The 17,910-nt window shown below is 39.0% G+C and overlaps 1 protein-coding gene across 6 annotated transcripts in view; it reads right to left on the bottom strand.

Moving 5' to 3' along the window:
- Nucleotides 1-17,910, bottom strand: part of PAK3 (p21 (RAC1) activated kinase 3) — a 130,470-nt gene that overhangs the window by 53,733 nt on the left and 58,827 nt on the right. For all 6 annotated transcript variants that reach the window (XM_024988124.2, XM_059883478.1, XM_024988123.2 and 3 more), the window contains 4 exons: nucleotides 17,289-17,326; nucleotides 12,764-12,895; nucleotides 10,398-10,563; nucleotides 2,028-2,091 (listed from right to left, as the gene is read on the bottom strand). In XM_024988124.2, coding sequence (XP_024843892.1) covers nucleotides 2,028-2,091; nucleotides 10,398-10,563; nucleotides 12,764-12,895; nucleotides 17,289-17,326 — 400 coding nt within the window. The remainder of the gene's footprint in view (nucleotides 1-2,027; nucleotides 2,092-10,397; nucleotides 10,564-12,763; nucleotides 12,896-17,288; nucleotides 17,327-17,910) is intronic.

Raw genomic sequence — 17,910 nt, 5'->3', positions numbered from 1 at the left:
CACTATCATTAGCAAGCTCTGTTTCTCCTGCACTTAGCATAGTGCCTGGCACATAGTTGGTATTCAATAAATGTGTGAACAAATAAATTTATGCAAATAAATAGCTCTCATTTAGTCTAGACACATTTGAAGTGCTCCATAGCTTCCCTAATAACTCAGTTGGTAAAGAATCCACCTGCAACGCAGGAGACCCCAGTTCGATTCCTGGGTTGGGAAGATCTGCTGGAGAAGGGATAGGCTACCCATTCCAATATTCTTGGGCTTCCCTTGTGGCTCAGCTGATAAAGAATCCACCTGCAATGTGGGAGACCTGGGTTCAATCTCTGGGTTGGGAAGATCTCCTGAAGAAGGGAAAGACTACCCACTCCAGCATTCTGGCCTGGAGAATTCCATGGACTGTATAGTCCATGGGGTTGCAAAGAGTTGGGCATGATTGAGTGACTTTCACTTTTATACAGCCTAATGTTAGTGGTTATGACATAGGACAGTGCAGATGTAGACCATCTCTACCATCCTGGAAAGTTCTACGGGACAGCACTGTCCTAGAGCAATGGGCAGAAATACTATTTGACTTGTTAAGTTTCAGGGGACCTCTAGACACCACAAAACTTTTTTTTTTTTTTAAATGAGCGAGTGAGAATACCAGTGACATGAAATGATGAGGAATGAAGCAAGAACACAAACAGGTATACATTTTACTCTCCTAGAAAGTTCAAATGCATCACCATTATGGTTTTCATTGGAAGAAGACACTGCCATATATTTCTCCCTCAGTTTCTGCCTTCCTCTTAGGGTCTTCTCACCTTGATTCCCACCAGGCACAATCCCTGAGTATCCCTCTTACCCTCTAGTCAAAATGTCTAATGAATCCTTTCCCTCATTTCCCAACATAAGTTTGCAATTTCAAAAGACACGTTAGTACAAAAGTTGGGCGGGGCAGAGGGAGAAAGAAATAAAATATAAAAATCACAAAAAATAGTCCAACTTATATACAATATATAATTTTCTGAACCTAAGAATCCCAGGAAAAGCAGTGAGGTGGCTGAAGAAATCCTACATTCTCTTACCTGAAAACAGACTCCATTAGCTGAGGGGATAGCACAATTTTGCAGGTACATCAGCTGTATCCCTTTCTTCCCAGCCCTGGTCTCAGTCAGGAGACCTCTGGGGTGCCATCTTGGTTCCTGGCATACAGGAGTTGGTACACCTAAATATTGTATTGGCCAAAAAATTTGTTCGGGATTTTGTGTAACATCTTACCAAAAACCCAAATGAATCTGTTGGCCAACCCAATATCTTGTCTCATTTCCCCTTTAAGGATACCCCTTTAGAATGCTTCATTTCTCTTAATTTTTTTTTATTTATTTTTTTTAAATTTTATTTTATTTTTAAACTTTACATAATTGTATTAGTTTTGCCAAATATCAAAATGAATCCACCACAGGTATACATGATACTCTGGTTTCATTTCTCTTTAAACAAAACATTTTCCTATTTCAAACCCTGTTGCCTACTCAGGCACTCCTGCTTAGTTTCACATCGATGCTTGAGAAACATGTCTATTTATAGCTGACTTGTAGAACTGGTGACTCCCACCTTTAGCTCCCCCGAATGATCTAACCCCCTGATCTAACCCCCTGGCTTCCAGGTCTAGCTGATGGGTCAGGATTATTTGAGGAAACAGCTCCAAAGTTCAGGTTACTAGGCCCCACTCCAGACTTCTGAACCAAACCTCTGGCAGCAGGACCTGGGAATCTCCATTCTTATAAACATACTAGGTGAAAATGATGAACTCCATCCCATTCAGGAATTACTAATCTATTTCTTCATTACTCAATCTGTCAACTCTGCCCACCTCTGGATCATTCAATAAGGACCCTCCCCACCACCTGTCACTTTACACTTTGACAATGAAACATGATCTTAAGCATTAACATCCATACAGATGTAGAGGGGGAAGGAGTTTTCATATAAGCTAACGTGCATGCATGCATGCACACATGGTCTTCATATATATAATCACTTACCCTTGACCTATTTTTTCAAATCTTGTGTATTTTTTCTTTGGGTCACCAACACTCACAATGCTTCCTGAGGGGAGGGAGGGAAGAAAGAGAGAGAGAGAGACATTTAAATTGATTGATTTGCCTCTATTTAATACTAAAATTTATGATGCTAGAGCCAATGACAAATAAATGTTAGAGAAACATTCTCCCGTGGTTTCTAAAATTTATATGGATAATGATACATTTTATTAAAGTAATAAACAGTAATATATTAATTAAACTAGTAGTAATAACCCAGATGCTTATACTCAAAATTGATGATGTTTAGACAACAAAAAGAACTAATTATAACCCAACATTTATAAAAAAGTTCTCATAAAAGGATACTGTAGATTAGGAGATAAAAACATCTAAGGACTTGAACACAGTATTTAATAAAATCACTATCTTCTCTGAATTAGAGTGAAGTTGAGTACATTAAATTCTGCAGCACATTCAGTTCTGCTGGATAAATATCTCTTGAGCAATTAATATGTACCCAGTACTACAATAAGGGCAGTGGGGGATGGGGATGGGTCTAATAAAGAACACAGTTTAGTAATGAGACTTGTTGTTTTTTTAAAAAAAAAAAAAACATACATCCCCAGACACCTGAAAGTAATATAATATTGTAAGACAATTATACTTCAGTTAAAAAATTGTATAATTATAAAATAAAATCCTAAAAATCTCCACACATCCTTGAACCTAGGACCCTGCTAGCATTCAAAACATTGTTAACAGTTTAACTGAGATATGATTTCCATACCATCAAGTTCACTCATTTAAAGTGCTGGAGAGGGTGTGGAGAAAAGGGAACCCTCTTACACTGTTGGTGGGAATGCAAACTAGTACAGCCACTATGGAGAACAGTGTGGAGATTCCTTAAAAAACTGGAAATAGAACTGCCTTATGATCCAGCAACCCCACTGCTGGGCATACACACTGAGGAAACCAGAAGGGAAAGAGACACGTGTACCCCAATGTTCATCGCAGCACTGTTTATAATAGCCCGGTCAGCAGATGAATGGATAAGAAAGCTGTGGTACATATACACAATGGAGTATTACTCAGCCATTAAAAAGAATACATTTGAATCAGTTCTAATGAGGTGGATGAAACTGGAACCTATTATACAGAGTGAAGTAAGCCAGAAAGAAAAACACCAATACAGTATACTAACGCATATATATGGAATTTAGAAAGATGGTAACAATAACCCTGTGTACAAGACAGCAAAAGAGACACTGATGTATAGAACAGTCTTATGGACTCTGTGGGAGAGGGAGAGGGTGGGAAGATTTGGGAGAATGCATTGAAGCATGTATAATATCATGTATGAAACGAGTTGCCAGTCCAGGTTCGATGCACGATACTGGATGCTTGGGGCTGGTGCACTGGGACGACCCAGAGGGATGGTATGGGAAGGGAGGAGGGAGGAGGGTTCAGGATGGGGAACACATGTATACCTGTGGCAGATTCATTTCGATATTTGGCAAAATTAACACAATATTGTAAAGTTTAAAATGAAAATAAAATAAAAAAAAAAATAAAGTGCACAATTAAATGGCTTTGAGTAAATATTTAGGCTTATGCAAATTTACTAAATTTTACCATAATCTGATTTTAGATTATCATTCTAAAAATAAATCTTGTATGGGTTAGCAGTCACTCTGGATTCCCTCTTTGCTTACCAATTCATCCCCAGGCAAGCACTTATCTATTTACTGTTCTTGTTTCAAACACTGTGGAATAAGTTAACAAACCATACAAGAAAATCATTCATTTATCCTATTGGGCTCTGGGAAAAAATACTGGTTTTACAAGTTCAAAATATTGAATCCACTACTCAGAGGATCAATACTTGCCATTACTCAGAATCAATCTAAAGGAAGTGACATTGACTCTTGAATGCAATGCTCAAATAGGTATAGGAAAATTCTGTGCCATAGCAGCATCATGAAAATAAGTTCACAAGAGGACAACTTTGAAGGGAATCATTCATTTATCTGGATACTTTCAGCTCTCCTTTTTCTATCTGAACCTCAGTATCAGTATCAGTACTTTTAAATTATCTCAAACATCAGTATCATTACCTTTAAGTTATATCTTACTAACATGGCCCCTATTTAAAGAAGTGTGGAATCAGTAAAAAAAAGATTTATATACATGATCTAATTATGGAGTCTATCTGCTAATTGTCACTCTTATCCATTTTCTCCTCTTCATGCCCATGGCCACTGCCATTGTTTAGGCTCTCAATATCTATTGTTCAAACATTTGTGCTAGTCATTACCTAACTCTAAACTCTGCCTTCTCTAATTCCTTTTCCACAATGCCTCTGGAATAGGGTAACCATATAATTCATAAACCAAGACTGTTGGGTAAACTGAGATGTAAGGTTAGCCTACTTCAGAGTGATTTCACTCCATTATCCATAAATCCTCAAAAGTTCCTCCTTACTACAGGATCAAGTTCACATTTTTCGTCTGGCATAGAAGGCCCTTTACCACCGAGCAGCATCTAGCTCCTATCCAATCAAGTCTAACCTTATATTATTACTCTCCTCTCCAACCTTCCTACTTTATATCCTAGCAACACCATCACTATCCAAGGCTCTGGTCTTTGGACATGCTCCCTCTTTCCCTTTCTTATCAATCCCATGAATTCCTATTTATTATGTAAGTATAATATCAAGTCATCCCTTGTGAATTCTTCTCTGATCCTTCTAATGAGACTTGTGTGTGTGCTAAGTTATTTCAGTCGTGTACGACTCTGTGTGACCCCATGGACTGTAGCCTGCCAGGCCCTTCCTCTGTCCCCGGGATTCTCCAGGCAAGAATACTGGAGTGGGTTGCCATGCCCTCCTCCAGGGGATCTTCCCTATCGAGGGATTGAATCCGCTTCTCTTACATCTCCTGCATTGGCAGGCGGGTTCTTTACCACTAGCACCACCTGGGAAGCCCCAAACATGCTGCTTTCTGAGGGCCGGAATGTCTTTTCATTCTGGTAACTTCAGTGCCCAGAACAATGGTTTTCACTGAATCCATTAACCAAATGAATGTGAACAAGAAAATACATATTCCAGAGCTAAACTGTGTGCTACAGATAATACTTTGTACTAATTTAGACATGATCTACTTTCTGGGCTAGTGAACAATTTAATTCAGAATTACCAGTACATAGTATGCTTGAAAAAATAATAAATTAAATGTTTCACTCATGGGTTGTTCATCCATGGTGGTTAGGTTTTTGTTGTTGTTCGTTTTTTTGTAAGACAAGCAAGTCCATGTTCCAGTTAGGTTAAAGAAGACTTACCATATGTTAGTTACTGTAAGTTTTTTCCTCTTGTATTCCCAATCTCAGTCAATGGTACTACCATCCCATGAATTAGGAGCCCAAGTCAGAAATCTGGTAATCACCTTGACTCATCCCTTACCTTCACCCCCACATAGTATTTTCTACTGAGTCCTGGGCCTATCTCTGTTTACCTCCTAGATACCTTTCGAATCTATCATTTCCTCATTACTACTGTTCTAGTTGGGTCCTCATCATTTTTTGTTTGAACTATCCAACAGCCTCCTAACTGGACTCAAAACTTTCAGCCTCCACCCACTTCAGTCTAGGCTCCACACCTCTATCTGGATGCTCTAAGTACAGACCTGATCAAGTGATTCTCCAGTTCAGGGTTCCTGGAGGCTTCCCTAACACCTACAGGGTAAAGCTCAAACTCCTTGGCATGGAATCCAAGGTCCTTCTTATCTGGCTCCTGCATCATTCTCCATTTCATCTCCCCCACTAGAACCTTATGCTCTCACCAAAATGAACAACTTGCAGCTCATGATCGGATCCTGCTACATGATTTGGCTTCTTCTCTTAAAACTCTAGTATCAACATCTACCATCAATTCTATATTCAAGTGGTATTGAATGAGTTAACATTCCCAAACATATGCCTTTGTACCTCCTTTGTGTGCTAGTCTCTGCCTAGAATGTCCTTCTAAGTTTTCTTCCTGGCAAGTTCTTATGCATCCTTCAACTCAGCTTCAGTTAAGCCTCTTCTAGGAAGTCTTCCTTGATTTTTTGGAATAAAGTCAATAACTTCTCTGTACTACTATTGCACCTTCTCTCTCTCTCTCTCTCTGACACTTCTGCTTTTTTCTTGCTTTTGTTCTTGCTCTCCTTCTTTGTACTTAATCCATCATCCTTCTATCTATATCTATGTATTTTACATCCCCTTATAGATCATGTCGTAAGGACAGGAGCCATGTCTTATGCATCTTGTATCCCCAGTGCTTTTCATATAAAGCTGTGTGTGGAATACATTGGTTACTCAATAAATATCTGTTGAATTAAAAGCAAATGAAATTAGGAATTCCATTTTGTAAATGCCCCATATTTTAAAACAGAGATGTATTTTATTTGAGTTATATCTAATGTGTTATATATATATATATATATATATATACATATATTTTACTTGAGTTATATCTAATTTAATGATTCCTGAGTTGCTATTTCATTTTTTTCAAATTGCCTCCCAGATTTCTATAACACTGTGAACTACTCTTATTCAAGATAGCTATTAATGGTTAGTACGGACCTGGAACTTAATTTTTTTAATGAAATGATGATTTTAAAGTCACTTCAAACCAAAGTTTTATTAATAGTTTAAAGTCTTCTAAGAAAGTTATACTATAAGTTGCTGAGCAAACTGTTTTCCGTAGACGGAACAAATGTAAGCAAGCTTCAGCCCAAGCCACTTTCTGAATTATGACCAAATCCAACTGGCAGGCATTAGTTAACAAGGTTTTATGGTAGTAAATGATTCAACTTTTATTTCTGTGGTATGCAGGATAAAAACAACAATAAAAAAACTGGGAATTAATCCTTTCATAAGGACTGTGTGTACATGTGTGCACATGCTCAATCGTGTCTGACTCTTTTGCAACCCCATGGACTGCAGCCCACCAGGCTCCCCTGTCCATGGAATTTCCCAGCCAAAAATACTGGAGTGGATTGGCATTTCCTTCTCCAGGGGATCCCAGGGATTGAACCCACATCTCTTAGGTCTCCTGCATTGTCAGGCAGGTTCTTTACCAGCTGAGCCATCAGGGAAGTCCCATAAGAATTACCAAAAGACGACCATTTTGATGTGCTCCTGCTTCTGAATTTAACTGCTATTCAAATAAAATGGCACCCCAGGTCCATTATCAGTCACAGGAGAGTGTGTGCTGCCATCTACTGATGCAAAACAAGTGGACAGGAAACCTTGCTTACAATTCTGAATTACAAAACAAGCTTTTACAGTGACCTCTTTCATCAGAGCCATTATAATTTATATTCATAAATTATACTAAAGATAGGATTAAAAAACATTGTGACACAATAGGCACAAAGTGACGAAAATCAGCCACTCAAAATCAAAAGGAAAAAATGATAACAATACCAGAAAAACTTCCAACCGGAGCAATTTCCTAAATGAGAAACAAATCATTCACTTTTAAGGAAGGATTTAAGAAATCACTAAATACTAGTATTTAAAAATGGGGCTCATGATGTGGTTTCAGTGACAGAAAAGTCAATCAATGTATTGTCCTACATATAAAGTAAACTAAGTTGTCCAACCATGAAAAGATTTTCTCTTTAGCATAATGAACATTCTGATTTCTGCAAACAACCAAACAAAAAAACAAAAGAACTCTCTAAACCCATATTGGCTCTATTTGTGGGTAAATTAAGAGAAAGAATTTTCAGTGGGGAATTTCAGCTGGGGGGCGGCACGAGAAGGAAGTGTTTGTGGGGCCCAAAGGAGGGAAGTCAGAAAACAATTTCTAGGATTGCACAATTTTGCTGACAGTCAGCACCTTTTGAAAAAATTCAGTAAAATGTAGGGGTTTCTTTATTTTCCATCAGATTCAGACCAGACCACAATGAACATGCCAGACCCAGGCTATCCATCTGTGTAAAACTGAAAGATGATCTGTTCATTTCAGCCATTAATGAATGATCCCAAGGGCTGGCCCTCACAATTGCTATCTGCATGGAAGAACAGCCTGACAGCTCTGTGGTCTGGGCTACTCACCTCACAGTAATCAGATTCCCGAGACTGAAGGTGAGGCCACCCTTCCCACTTCCCCTGCTTATAGTGGAGTCCACTTTGGCATGGGCTGTGCCTACATTATAATAAATCTAGTGAGATTTGTAATAGGTATCAAATAATCATTTTTTACTAAAGCAAGGCTGTTACATTTTTAAAATCTGATATAATAGGTTGTGTAAAATAAAGAAAACTAAGGCATTAAGTATTCCAAGAATACTTTAACTGAAATTATCCAGGCAATTCTTTCCTTTATTCATCCCTTTTACACAAACAGACAGCCGGCATATGCAGAAGTAAACTGAATAAGGGAAATAATACAAGCTTCAAAGGCAAAGAGATTTGCGTTTCAACTCTGGGTACGTCATGCATTAGTTTGGTGATCTGGTAACTTTAGCTTTTTGAGGCTTATTTTCACTGATCTGTAAAATGAGGCTAGGAAAATCTACCACAAGGAATTACAGTGAATATTAAACTTGATAATGCATGTAAAGTGGCCAGCAGAGAAGGCACTTAGTAAATGGGAATTATTTCTGCTTTTATTCAGGAAATAGTTGGTATCAGCACCAAAGAGGCATATTTAATCATGTACAGTAAAGTCAGTTGGCTAAACCCTCAATTCCAGTTCTGAGCACTTACTGACTACTGTAACCCGAAACTTAGCCTTCCCAAATACCTCTGTCTCAGATTGTTTCAACATCAGCACTGTTGACATTTGGGGCTGAATAATTCTTTGATGCAGAAGAGAAAAGAAGGAAGCCTATCCTTTGCATTACAGTGTTTAGAAGCATCCTTGCCTCTATCCACTAGATGCAAGTGGCATTTCCTGTGCTCTGAGAATAAACATGTCTCCAGATACTGCCAAATGTCCCCTGGAGGGCAAAATGGCCCTATGACCGCCTCTGCAGAGTCTTCCTGTGACCTATAGCCTGCACCGCTCTCTTCCTTTTCTGAGTTCTTTTAGATGGACTGTTGCATGAACAAGATGGCATCCTATTCTTTAATTGTGTCACACTAATAAACTTTATCTTACAAATAAAATTGTAAGCTTCTTAATATCAGAAAATTATATTTTGATTGTTTCCTCCAAAAGACTCTGGCATAGAACAGACAAGTAGGAACCTGGTGAAGAGGCACTTGTTTGCTCATTTTTCACCCATTCAGTCAAAGAGCATCCATTAAGTCCTTTTATGTACCAGGCACTTTATTAGAGCTGGACATGTGGGAAAAGAAGACACAATCTCATCTTTAAAGAGCTCCTGGTCTAGTGAAGAGACAAAGTACAGTGGGATTATTTGCTACAGTAGTTCAAAGTTCAGTCACTAAATTGTGTCTGACTCTTTGAGACCCCATGGACTGCAGCATGCCAGGCTTCTCTGTCATTCACCAACTCCTGGAGTTCGTGCAAACTCATGTCCATTGAGTCGGTGATGCTATCAAACCATCGCATGATAAAGGCAGCAAAAAGATCCCTCAACTCATACTGAGAGAGACAAGGACAGCTTTCCTGAGGAGGCATCTTTTGAGCTGAGGTTTGAAGGATGAGTTAGACGGAGGGCACAAAGTGCAGAAAACTTGCAATCTGTTAGATGCTTTTGGAGTATGAGTTTAATGAGTATGCTTCACAGAACTTTGGCTCTTTTCAACAGAGAATTTGTTTTGTTTTTTTTTAATCTCTCTGACCTAGAAAGGTAACCGGAAAAGGAGTGTTTTGTAAAATGGAGCAACTGTGTATGCACAAGCATGGATACACTAATAACACTGCAAGAAGGAGGTTGAAAGCATCAGTTTGCCCTGACTTCCTGTCCATATAGCAATGTTCCTAAATTAAGAGAAAGGGCTATTTTATTGTGGCTGCCCATTTTGATTGACTGTGTTGGATTCTGAGGTTGAATTACCTATCATGATTGATCAGGTGGGTGCCCCTAGGGTATGATCATAGGATATTTTTCATCAGACTGTTTCATCTCTTTGGGGGGAGGTATAATCTTAAAATAAAACTTACTACTTAATTCATTTAGTGAAGTTTTTCCCTAAATTGATTTTTTTTCAAGTGAAAATATTTGGTTTCTGTGTAATTAGGAGTAAGGGGGGGGTGGAGATTTAAAATACACAGTGCATCTCAAACTGTTTATCTCATGACGTCAGGGAGCCTGCAAGCAGGTTCAAATTTTTAAAGGTTTAATTCCCACTCAAAGTGGTTTATGAGAAACACTCTCATGAAGAAACGGATGATGGCGGAAAAAAACTCACTTAGCTTCTCTAGGATCTCCTCATCTGTCATTTTGGATTTTTTCCTTTGCCGATCTGTGTTTCTATACAAAGTACTGGAATTGGCGTTCTCAGCAGAAGGTGGTGTGACCTCTTTATTTGGTGCTGCTGGTGAAGCAATTGATTCAACCACGGAACGAGTGTAGATCTTAAAGACAAAAAGTTTTGTTCCAAGTTAAAGACAATTGATGAACCAATATTGACACATCAGAATCACTGAACATCTGCAGTTTACATGTGGTTCACTCTTTTTTAAAAAATACACACAGTGATTTTTCATCATGTACTTTTATAATTATTAAATGTATCCTTTACAATTACAACTCTAGAAGTATCAATTTTTTAGGTCATTAATATATTCAATTACTGACTCAATGGACATGAATTTGAGCAAACTCTGGGAGAAAGTGAAGTACAGGGAAGCCTGGCGTGCTGCAGTCCATGCAGTTGCAAAGAGTCAGACATGACTTAGCCACTGAACAACAATAAATTCAATGTCCCTTGAATCCAAAATCACGAACTGAGTGTGGGTGATACAAATACTAGTGAAAATTCTGTAACTAAATAGTTGTATAACCCTAGATAATTACATCATTTTCCTAAAGTTTTAGGGTCTGAGTATACTTGCTATCCAGGGAAGGCAATGGCACACCACTCCAGTACTCTTGCCTGGAAAATCCCATGGACAGAGGAGCCTGGTAGGCTGCAGTCCATGAGGTTGCTAAGAGTCGGACACGACTGAGCGACTTCACTTTCACTTTTCACTTTCATGCATCAGAGAAGGAAATGGAACCCACTCCAGTGTTCTTTCCTGGAGAATCCCAGGGACAGAGGAGCCTTTCCTGGAGAATCCCAGGGACAGAGGAGCCTGGTAGGAGGCCGTCTATGGGGTCGCACAGAATCGGACACGACTGAAGCGACTTAACAGTAGCAGCAGCATACTTGCTATCCCTCTTCTAATTCTCAAAATTTATGTTTGACCTTCCCCCTTGATTCTTTCCAGAAATGCCTTCTCTGTATCCCATCATCTTGTATATGAGATGGCAGCCTCCAGGACTATCAATTTCTGTAGAGGTATTTACCGAACTGTTTTTACCTACAAAAGTCAAGCAGGAGGAACTAGAAGAGGAAACTATAATAAAGGTAGCATTGGGCTATTACATTTTTGGCCACACACAGACTGGATCAACAGAATTATGATATTCAAGTACCCTATTTTTCATCACTTTCAATCCAACAACCATATGGTTCACTCTTAGTGTTGTACATTCTATGGGTTTAGATGAGTGTATAATGACACGGGGGCTTCCCTGGTGGCTCAGTGGAAAGAATTCACCTGCCAGTGCAAGAGACACAGGTTCAGTCCCTGGGTCAGAAGGATCCCCTGGAGAAGGAAATGGCAACCCACTCTAGTATTCTTGCCTGGAAAATCCCACAGAGGGGCCTGGCAGCCTACAGTCCATGGGATTGCAAAAGAGTCGGACATGACTGAGTGACTAAACAACAATGTAATGACATGTATCCATCATTATGGTAGCATACAGAATATTTTCTCTGCCCTAAAAATCTCCTGTGCACCACCTATTCATCCCTCCCTCCACCCTGCCCCTCAGCCTTTAATAAGATTTTAAAGACAACTGATTTCTATCAAAAAAAAGAACTTTACATTGCTTCAAGTATACTGCCCTTGAAAGCTCTCAGGAGCTAGTCTTTTGAGGTCCCCAAACACACTGTGCTAATTGTGGTCTTGGTTCCTCTGCTGATGCAATACTTCCTTCGTGATTCCCATGGATTTCATTCTCTAGCTTAACTTCTGCAATGGTTTTAAAATTTAGCACGTATTTATATATTGTTTGGCATTATTCTCTCACTGTCATGTGCTAATCTGTATCTCCAAACAGTAGCCCCAACCAAATTTGTATCTTATATTCTAGTTCTTTACCAGCTGAGCCACAAGAGAAGCCCAAGAATAACAGAATTGGTAGCCTATCCCTTCTCCAGGGGATCTTCTGGACCCTGGAATTGAACCAGGGTCTCCTGCATCACAGCAGATTCTTTACCAACTGAGCTATCATTTCAGGAAACCTGGATTTGATTCCTGGGTTGAGAAGATCCCCTGGAGAAGGTAAAGGCTACCCACTCCAGTATTCTGGCCTGGAGAATTCCATGGACTGTATAGTCCATGGGGTCTCAAACAGCTGGACACAACTGAGCGCCTTTCACTCACTTATTCTAGTTCTGGGAACACAGATGCTCAATAGATACTGGGCCATCAACTAATTTCGAACTCTAGGATTGTTTCAAAGGACATCTGTTGAATCATTTGGAAACAGTCACTTGGGACTTACTGATTTTGTATGCTCTGGTCTTGGTGCAATGACTGGTGGGGGCTCATTGTCATCTTCTTCTTCTTCCTCTTCTTCATCTTCTTCTTCAGACACAGGAGGAGCCAAAGGAGGCTCTGATGCTGTTTTTGTACTCTTAGGATAAAAACAAAGACCAGATATTAACTCTTCATTGTTTTTCTTCAGAAATGAGAAAAGGGAAATAAGATATTTAAGCATGTAGGGATAGGAGGGAATTTCATCTTTTACACATCAGCAGAACTGTCTGCAGTTTGGTGGCCAGGACCTGCCCACACTCAGAGATAAATTCAGGTCAGGATTTAAGCACCATAGATTTTTTAAATTCCTTTCATTTTTCACTGAGCTCAAAAACAGTGAACTATTCATGTAACATTTTCGAGTTTTAATGTTTTTTAAATCAATGAATATATTGTAAAAATCAAATTAATTGCCAATAAAGCCTTGAATTTGTACCAGGCAGGTTATCACTGTGTTGACTGCTGACAGTTTATCAACAAGAAAAGGGCTATTTTGTGCCTAAAGATAAGAGCATGCATCTGGATATGGCATAAACGTGTGTGTGTGTGTGCTGTCACTTCAGTCGTGTCTGACTCTCTGGGACTCTATGGACTGTAGCCCTCCAGGCTCCTCTGTCCATGGGATTCTCCAGGCAAGAGTACTGGAGTGGGTTGCCATGCCCTCCTCCAGGTAATCTTCCTGACCCAGGGATCAAGCCCACATCTCTTGTGTCTCCTGCATTGGCAGGCAGGTTCTTTACCACTAGCGCCACCTGGGAAGCCCTGATAGTACAATAAATATACACAAAAGTCAAAATAGCCTCAGATTGAAGAGTAGGTCCCTGAAAGGTATTTAGTGTTTAATAACACTAATACCAAAGAAGCTGTGATGGGTGAGAAGCAAATCAGATTCCTACAACTATGGGAGGCCTCATTAACTCCATATTAATTATATAGCCATTAGTTTAACAGATTTAGTGACTACAACATTGTTTCTATTTTGATTCCCATCCAGGCTACTAGAAGATGCTGAAACTTATAAACAATTGAGACTATGTCTAGAAGGCGTAGTCAATCCCATGAAGTCACATCCTATAGGATAGCTAGGTCTACTGGAAGTGTTTCTAATGCAACAAAAGCACAAGCAGTGTGAAGTACAATCTCCCCCTAAAATCATAAAAAGTACGTAAAGTACAATTCCCCAGTCCTAAGTTACTGAGTCTGAAAGAAGTGATCCAACGTGACCTTAAGGTTCCAAATTTAGTTCATATGATCAATAGAAACCCACCCTTAGTCAAGTAGTTTAATCAATTATCTCCATCTGGAAATCTGGCCAGCCCTTTGAACTCAAGTTGCCTGATGGGAAACTCAGCATCTTCTTACAGAAATATGTACCTCCTGAAAGATAATGTCCTCATCTTTTTGGACACCCACATATCATTCAAAACCTGCAATTATCAACCTTTCCTCCAACATCTAATTAGTAACCTAGATATCTCTGGAATTTAAATCTAATCTCTATTCCCACTGCCACTGTCTCACGTAGGCCCACATCACCTCTGGGCTTGGATGCTTGCAATATCTCTCCAGTCGGTCTCCCTTCATCCAGTCTTACCTTCTGTCCTTAATTCCTTCTGAACATGTGTGATCAAATCACTCTTTATAAGCTTTAATAACTTAACTCTCTTGCTCCACAAAACTTCAAGGGCTTCCCCCTATACACTTACTTAGACCAGATTCCTTAGAATACTATTTAAGGGCTTCTATGATTTGGCTCCAACCTAACTTTCAAAGATGAACTCCTATGATTCCTTTTCTTGCATCTTAGTCTTCATTCAAACTCATACCCCTTTGTCCCCTTGCTCTCTTCACTACCCTGCCCTTTATCATGCTTTCCGTTTGCCAGGAATACCCTTCTGTATCTTCACAGATCCAATCGCATCTGAACTTTAGGATCGAGTTCAAATTCCACCTTTTCTATGAAGCATTTTTCTAATTCAACGTTCAAAATATGTACCAAGTGCATACTTTGTACTAGGCACTGAGCTTAAGCCCTTGAAAAGGGCCTGCTTCCTTTATCCCTCCCCAGATAAAAGGAAGCTCCTTTCTTTGAATTCTCATAGAAAATGGACATATTTTATGGTGTGTAACATGATCCATATGGTACTACGCTTCTTTATGTTCATACTTCTCTTCCCTTACTCGACTGGGCTCTAAATTTCCTAGTTTTGACAAGTAGGCACTTGATAGATATGTGTTTTTTAAAGTAAATATCCAGTTGTTCTTAACTCCAAACAGTGAGTTCATCAGTTTCTTTCCTGATCTGATGGAATATTTTGAACATTATGTAGAGTTAATTTTAGTTCTACAAGTAAAACCAATAGAAGCAAGCTAAAAATAAGGCCAATGGACCATCCTAGGAAGTTGGTGTTCAAAATAACTGACCTCCCTAAAGAGATAACAACTATTTGTCAACATACCTATCTTGTATTGCACAATAATGACAGTAATTAAGTCAAGGGAGGTAAAGTATGTGTTGATGATGGAAGGTTGGCATTTCTGTCTTTCCCACTTTGTTATCATCTTCCTTCATGTGCTATTTTCAATGGAGTCCAGGAAGCTGTCATAGCAAAGAAGCAGCAGGAGGGCAATGAGCAGTAAGAACAGGAGGGCTACCTTCTGCTCTGTTCTGAGAATTCTGAGCAAGGCACCAGTACCAGGGCCTCATGCAAGTCTCATGTGTGGAGAGAATGAGTTTTCGTCCTTGTTGCCATATAAAAGCAGCAGCAGTAGTAGCTTACATTTAATGAAGACGTAGTAGGTGCTAGGAAATGTACTAAGTATATTATATGCATTATCATATTCAATAGTCACACATGTTTTAGGAAGCAAGTATTAGTATTCCCAGTTAAGGCTGAGGAAAGAGAGGGTCACAGAAATCAAGCCACTTTCCCAAAGTGGCCTCTGCTTGTAAGTGGAGGAAAAGACTAAACACTTATGTCCAGAGCCTTTATTCTTTTAAGTTTTCTCTTTAGTTGTGGTAAAATAGACATAACATAAAAGTTACCATTTTTAAGTGTACAGTGCAGGAGAGTTAGGTATATTCACATTGCTGTGCATCCATCACTGCTATCCATCCCCCGAATTCTTTTCATCACTGAAACTCTGTACCCATTAAACCACACCCCATTTCTACCTCACCCAGCAACCACTTTCTGTATCTATGATACTGACTACTTTAGGTACCTTATATATAGGCAGAATCATGGTATTTTTCTTTCTGTGACTGGATAGTTTCACTTAGCATAATGTCCTAGAGGTTCATCCATCTTGTAGCATATGTAAGGATTTCCTTCCTTTTTAAGCTTGACTAATAATCAATTGTAAGGATATACCACAATGTTTATTCATTCATCTGTTGATGGACACTTGGATTGCTTCCACATTCTGGTTACTGTGAACATTGCTGCTACAAATATGGGTGTATAAATACCTACTCAAGACTCTGCTTTCAGTTCTTCTGGGTATATATCCTAAAGTGGAACTGCTGGATCCTGTGGTAATTTTCTTCTAAATTTTTGAGGAACTGCCATATTATTTGAAAGTCTTTAATTTTCACCAATAATGATTTACTGTACTGCTGTCACACTGACTGCCCAGGGTGATATCAAGCAGGCCAGCATTTGTCCTTTATAAAAGGAAGAATTAGCTTGATTATCCATGACTCTGAATAAGCAGTTAGGAAACTTTCACTAATGCTAATTAGAATATTTCACTCTTAAGGAAGCAGGCAGGGCAGGAAATTATTTCTATCAGGTCATCAAAATGAAACTCATACAAAGAGAATCCTTGTCTAAGACGATTTTCTCTGTATGAGTATTCTTTCAGATACTATAGCACTTTCAAGGCCCTTGAGCTAAGTTCCTTATTTTCCAGTCACTTCTCTGGAAACTATCTATGGGACCTTTAGTTATCCCCTCCCCACTTCATCTCAGTTTGTTGGAACAGGTGACACCAAAAGATGTTAGTGGTATGGCCTTAGACAAGTTATTTCACCTCTCTGAATCTCATCTGTAAAATGGAGACAGTGATAAGACTTACTTAATTGGGTCATATGCTGAGTGAGAAAAGTCAATCCCCAAAGGTCATATACTATATTATTTCATTTATGTGTAATGTCCAAAATGAGAAATCCACAAAATCAGATTAGTGATGCCCTAGGGCTAGGGTGGGGTAGATGGGGTTAACTTTAGGCAGACTTGGGAGACTTTATTGGGGTGATGAAAATGTTCTAAAATTGGATTATGGTGACGGTGGCACAGGTATATACATTTACTAAAACGCATCAAACTGTACACTTTAAAAGGGTGAATTTTATCATTCTAAATTATACCTCTTAAACTATTTTTAAAAGACTCTATGTGTATTTAAAAACTAGTCCTGCACAATTATATTCTGTTGGACCACCAGAAATACCAATCATACAAGACCATTTTCAATTTTTCACTTACCGAAGGATGGGCTGCTATGTATCCGTGTGCGCTTTTATCTGAAAAGTGAAGATAAAGATATTACCTTTGTTTTATAAAGACTGTCTCATTGAGAGACTATGCTCTAAAAAACCGCATGTGTTTGACCAGAAGGAAAATTGTCAATTCAGTATTAAATAGATATCATGACAAATGACATTTTTGTTAAAATAGTTCACACCCTTGCATCATCACATTCTCGCCACCCCATTTTATAGGTTTTAATGAAGGCCTCCAGTGAACTGCACCTATACTGAGCAATGCTGAGATTACCTACTCCTGACTGGTATGACTCTACTCATCTATATTCAGAATTTTTCCTCAGCTTCCTCCTTCCCTCTTCCCCTCCTTCCTTCTTTTCCCTTCCTTCCTTCCTTCCACCCTGCCTTCTTTTCCCCTTCTGCTCCTTCCCTCCCCTTCCTATGCTATTAGTCACAACATGAGAGCATCAAGAAAACACATGGTGAGTTTCAGAATACAGCAGGAACTCAGATACTATTGAGTTCTAACCTAGTTTTCAGGATCTCATCTTTGTAAGCTGAGAAAATGTGACACATAAAAATGGTTAAAAAGAAGTGGCAACATGGAATAAAGAATAAATTCT

This window comes from Bos taurus, chromosome X, assembly GCF_002263795.3.
Source record: "Bos taurus isolate L1 Dominette 01449 registration number 42190680 breed Hereford chromosome X, ARS-UCD2.0, whole genome shotgun sequence".
Classification (NCBI taxonomy): Eukaryota; Metazoa; Chordata; class Mammalia; order Artiodactyla; family Bovidae; genus Bos; species Bos taurus.
This window is presented reverse-complemented; position numbering and strand designations above follow the sequence as displayed.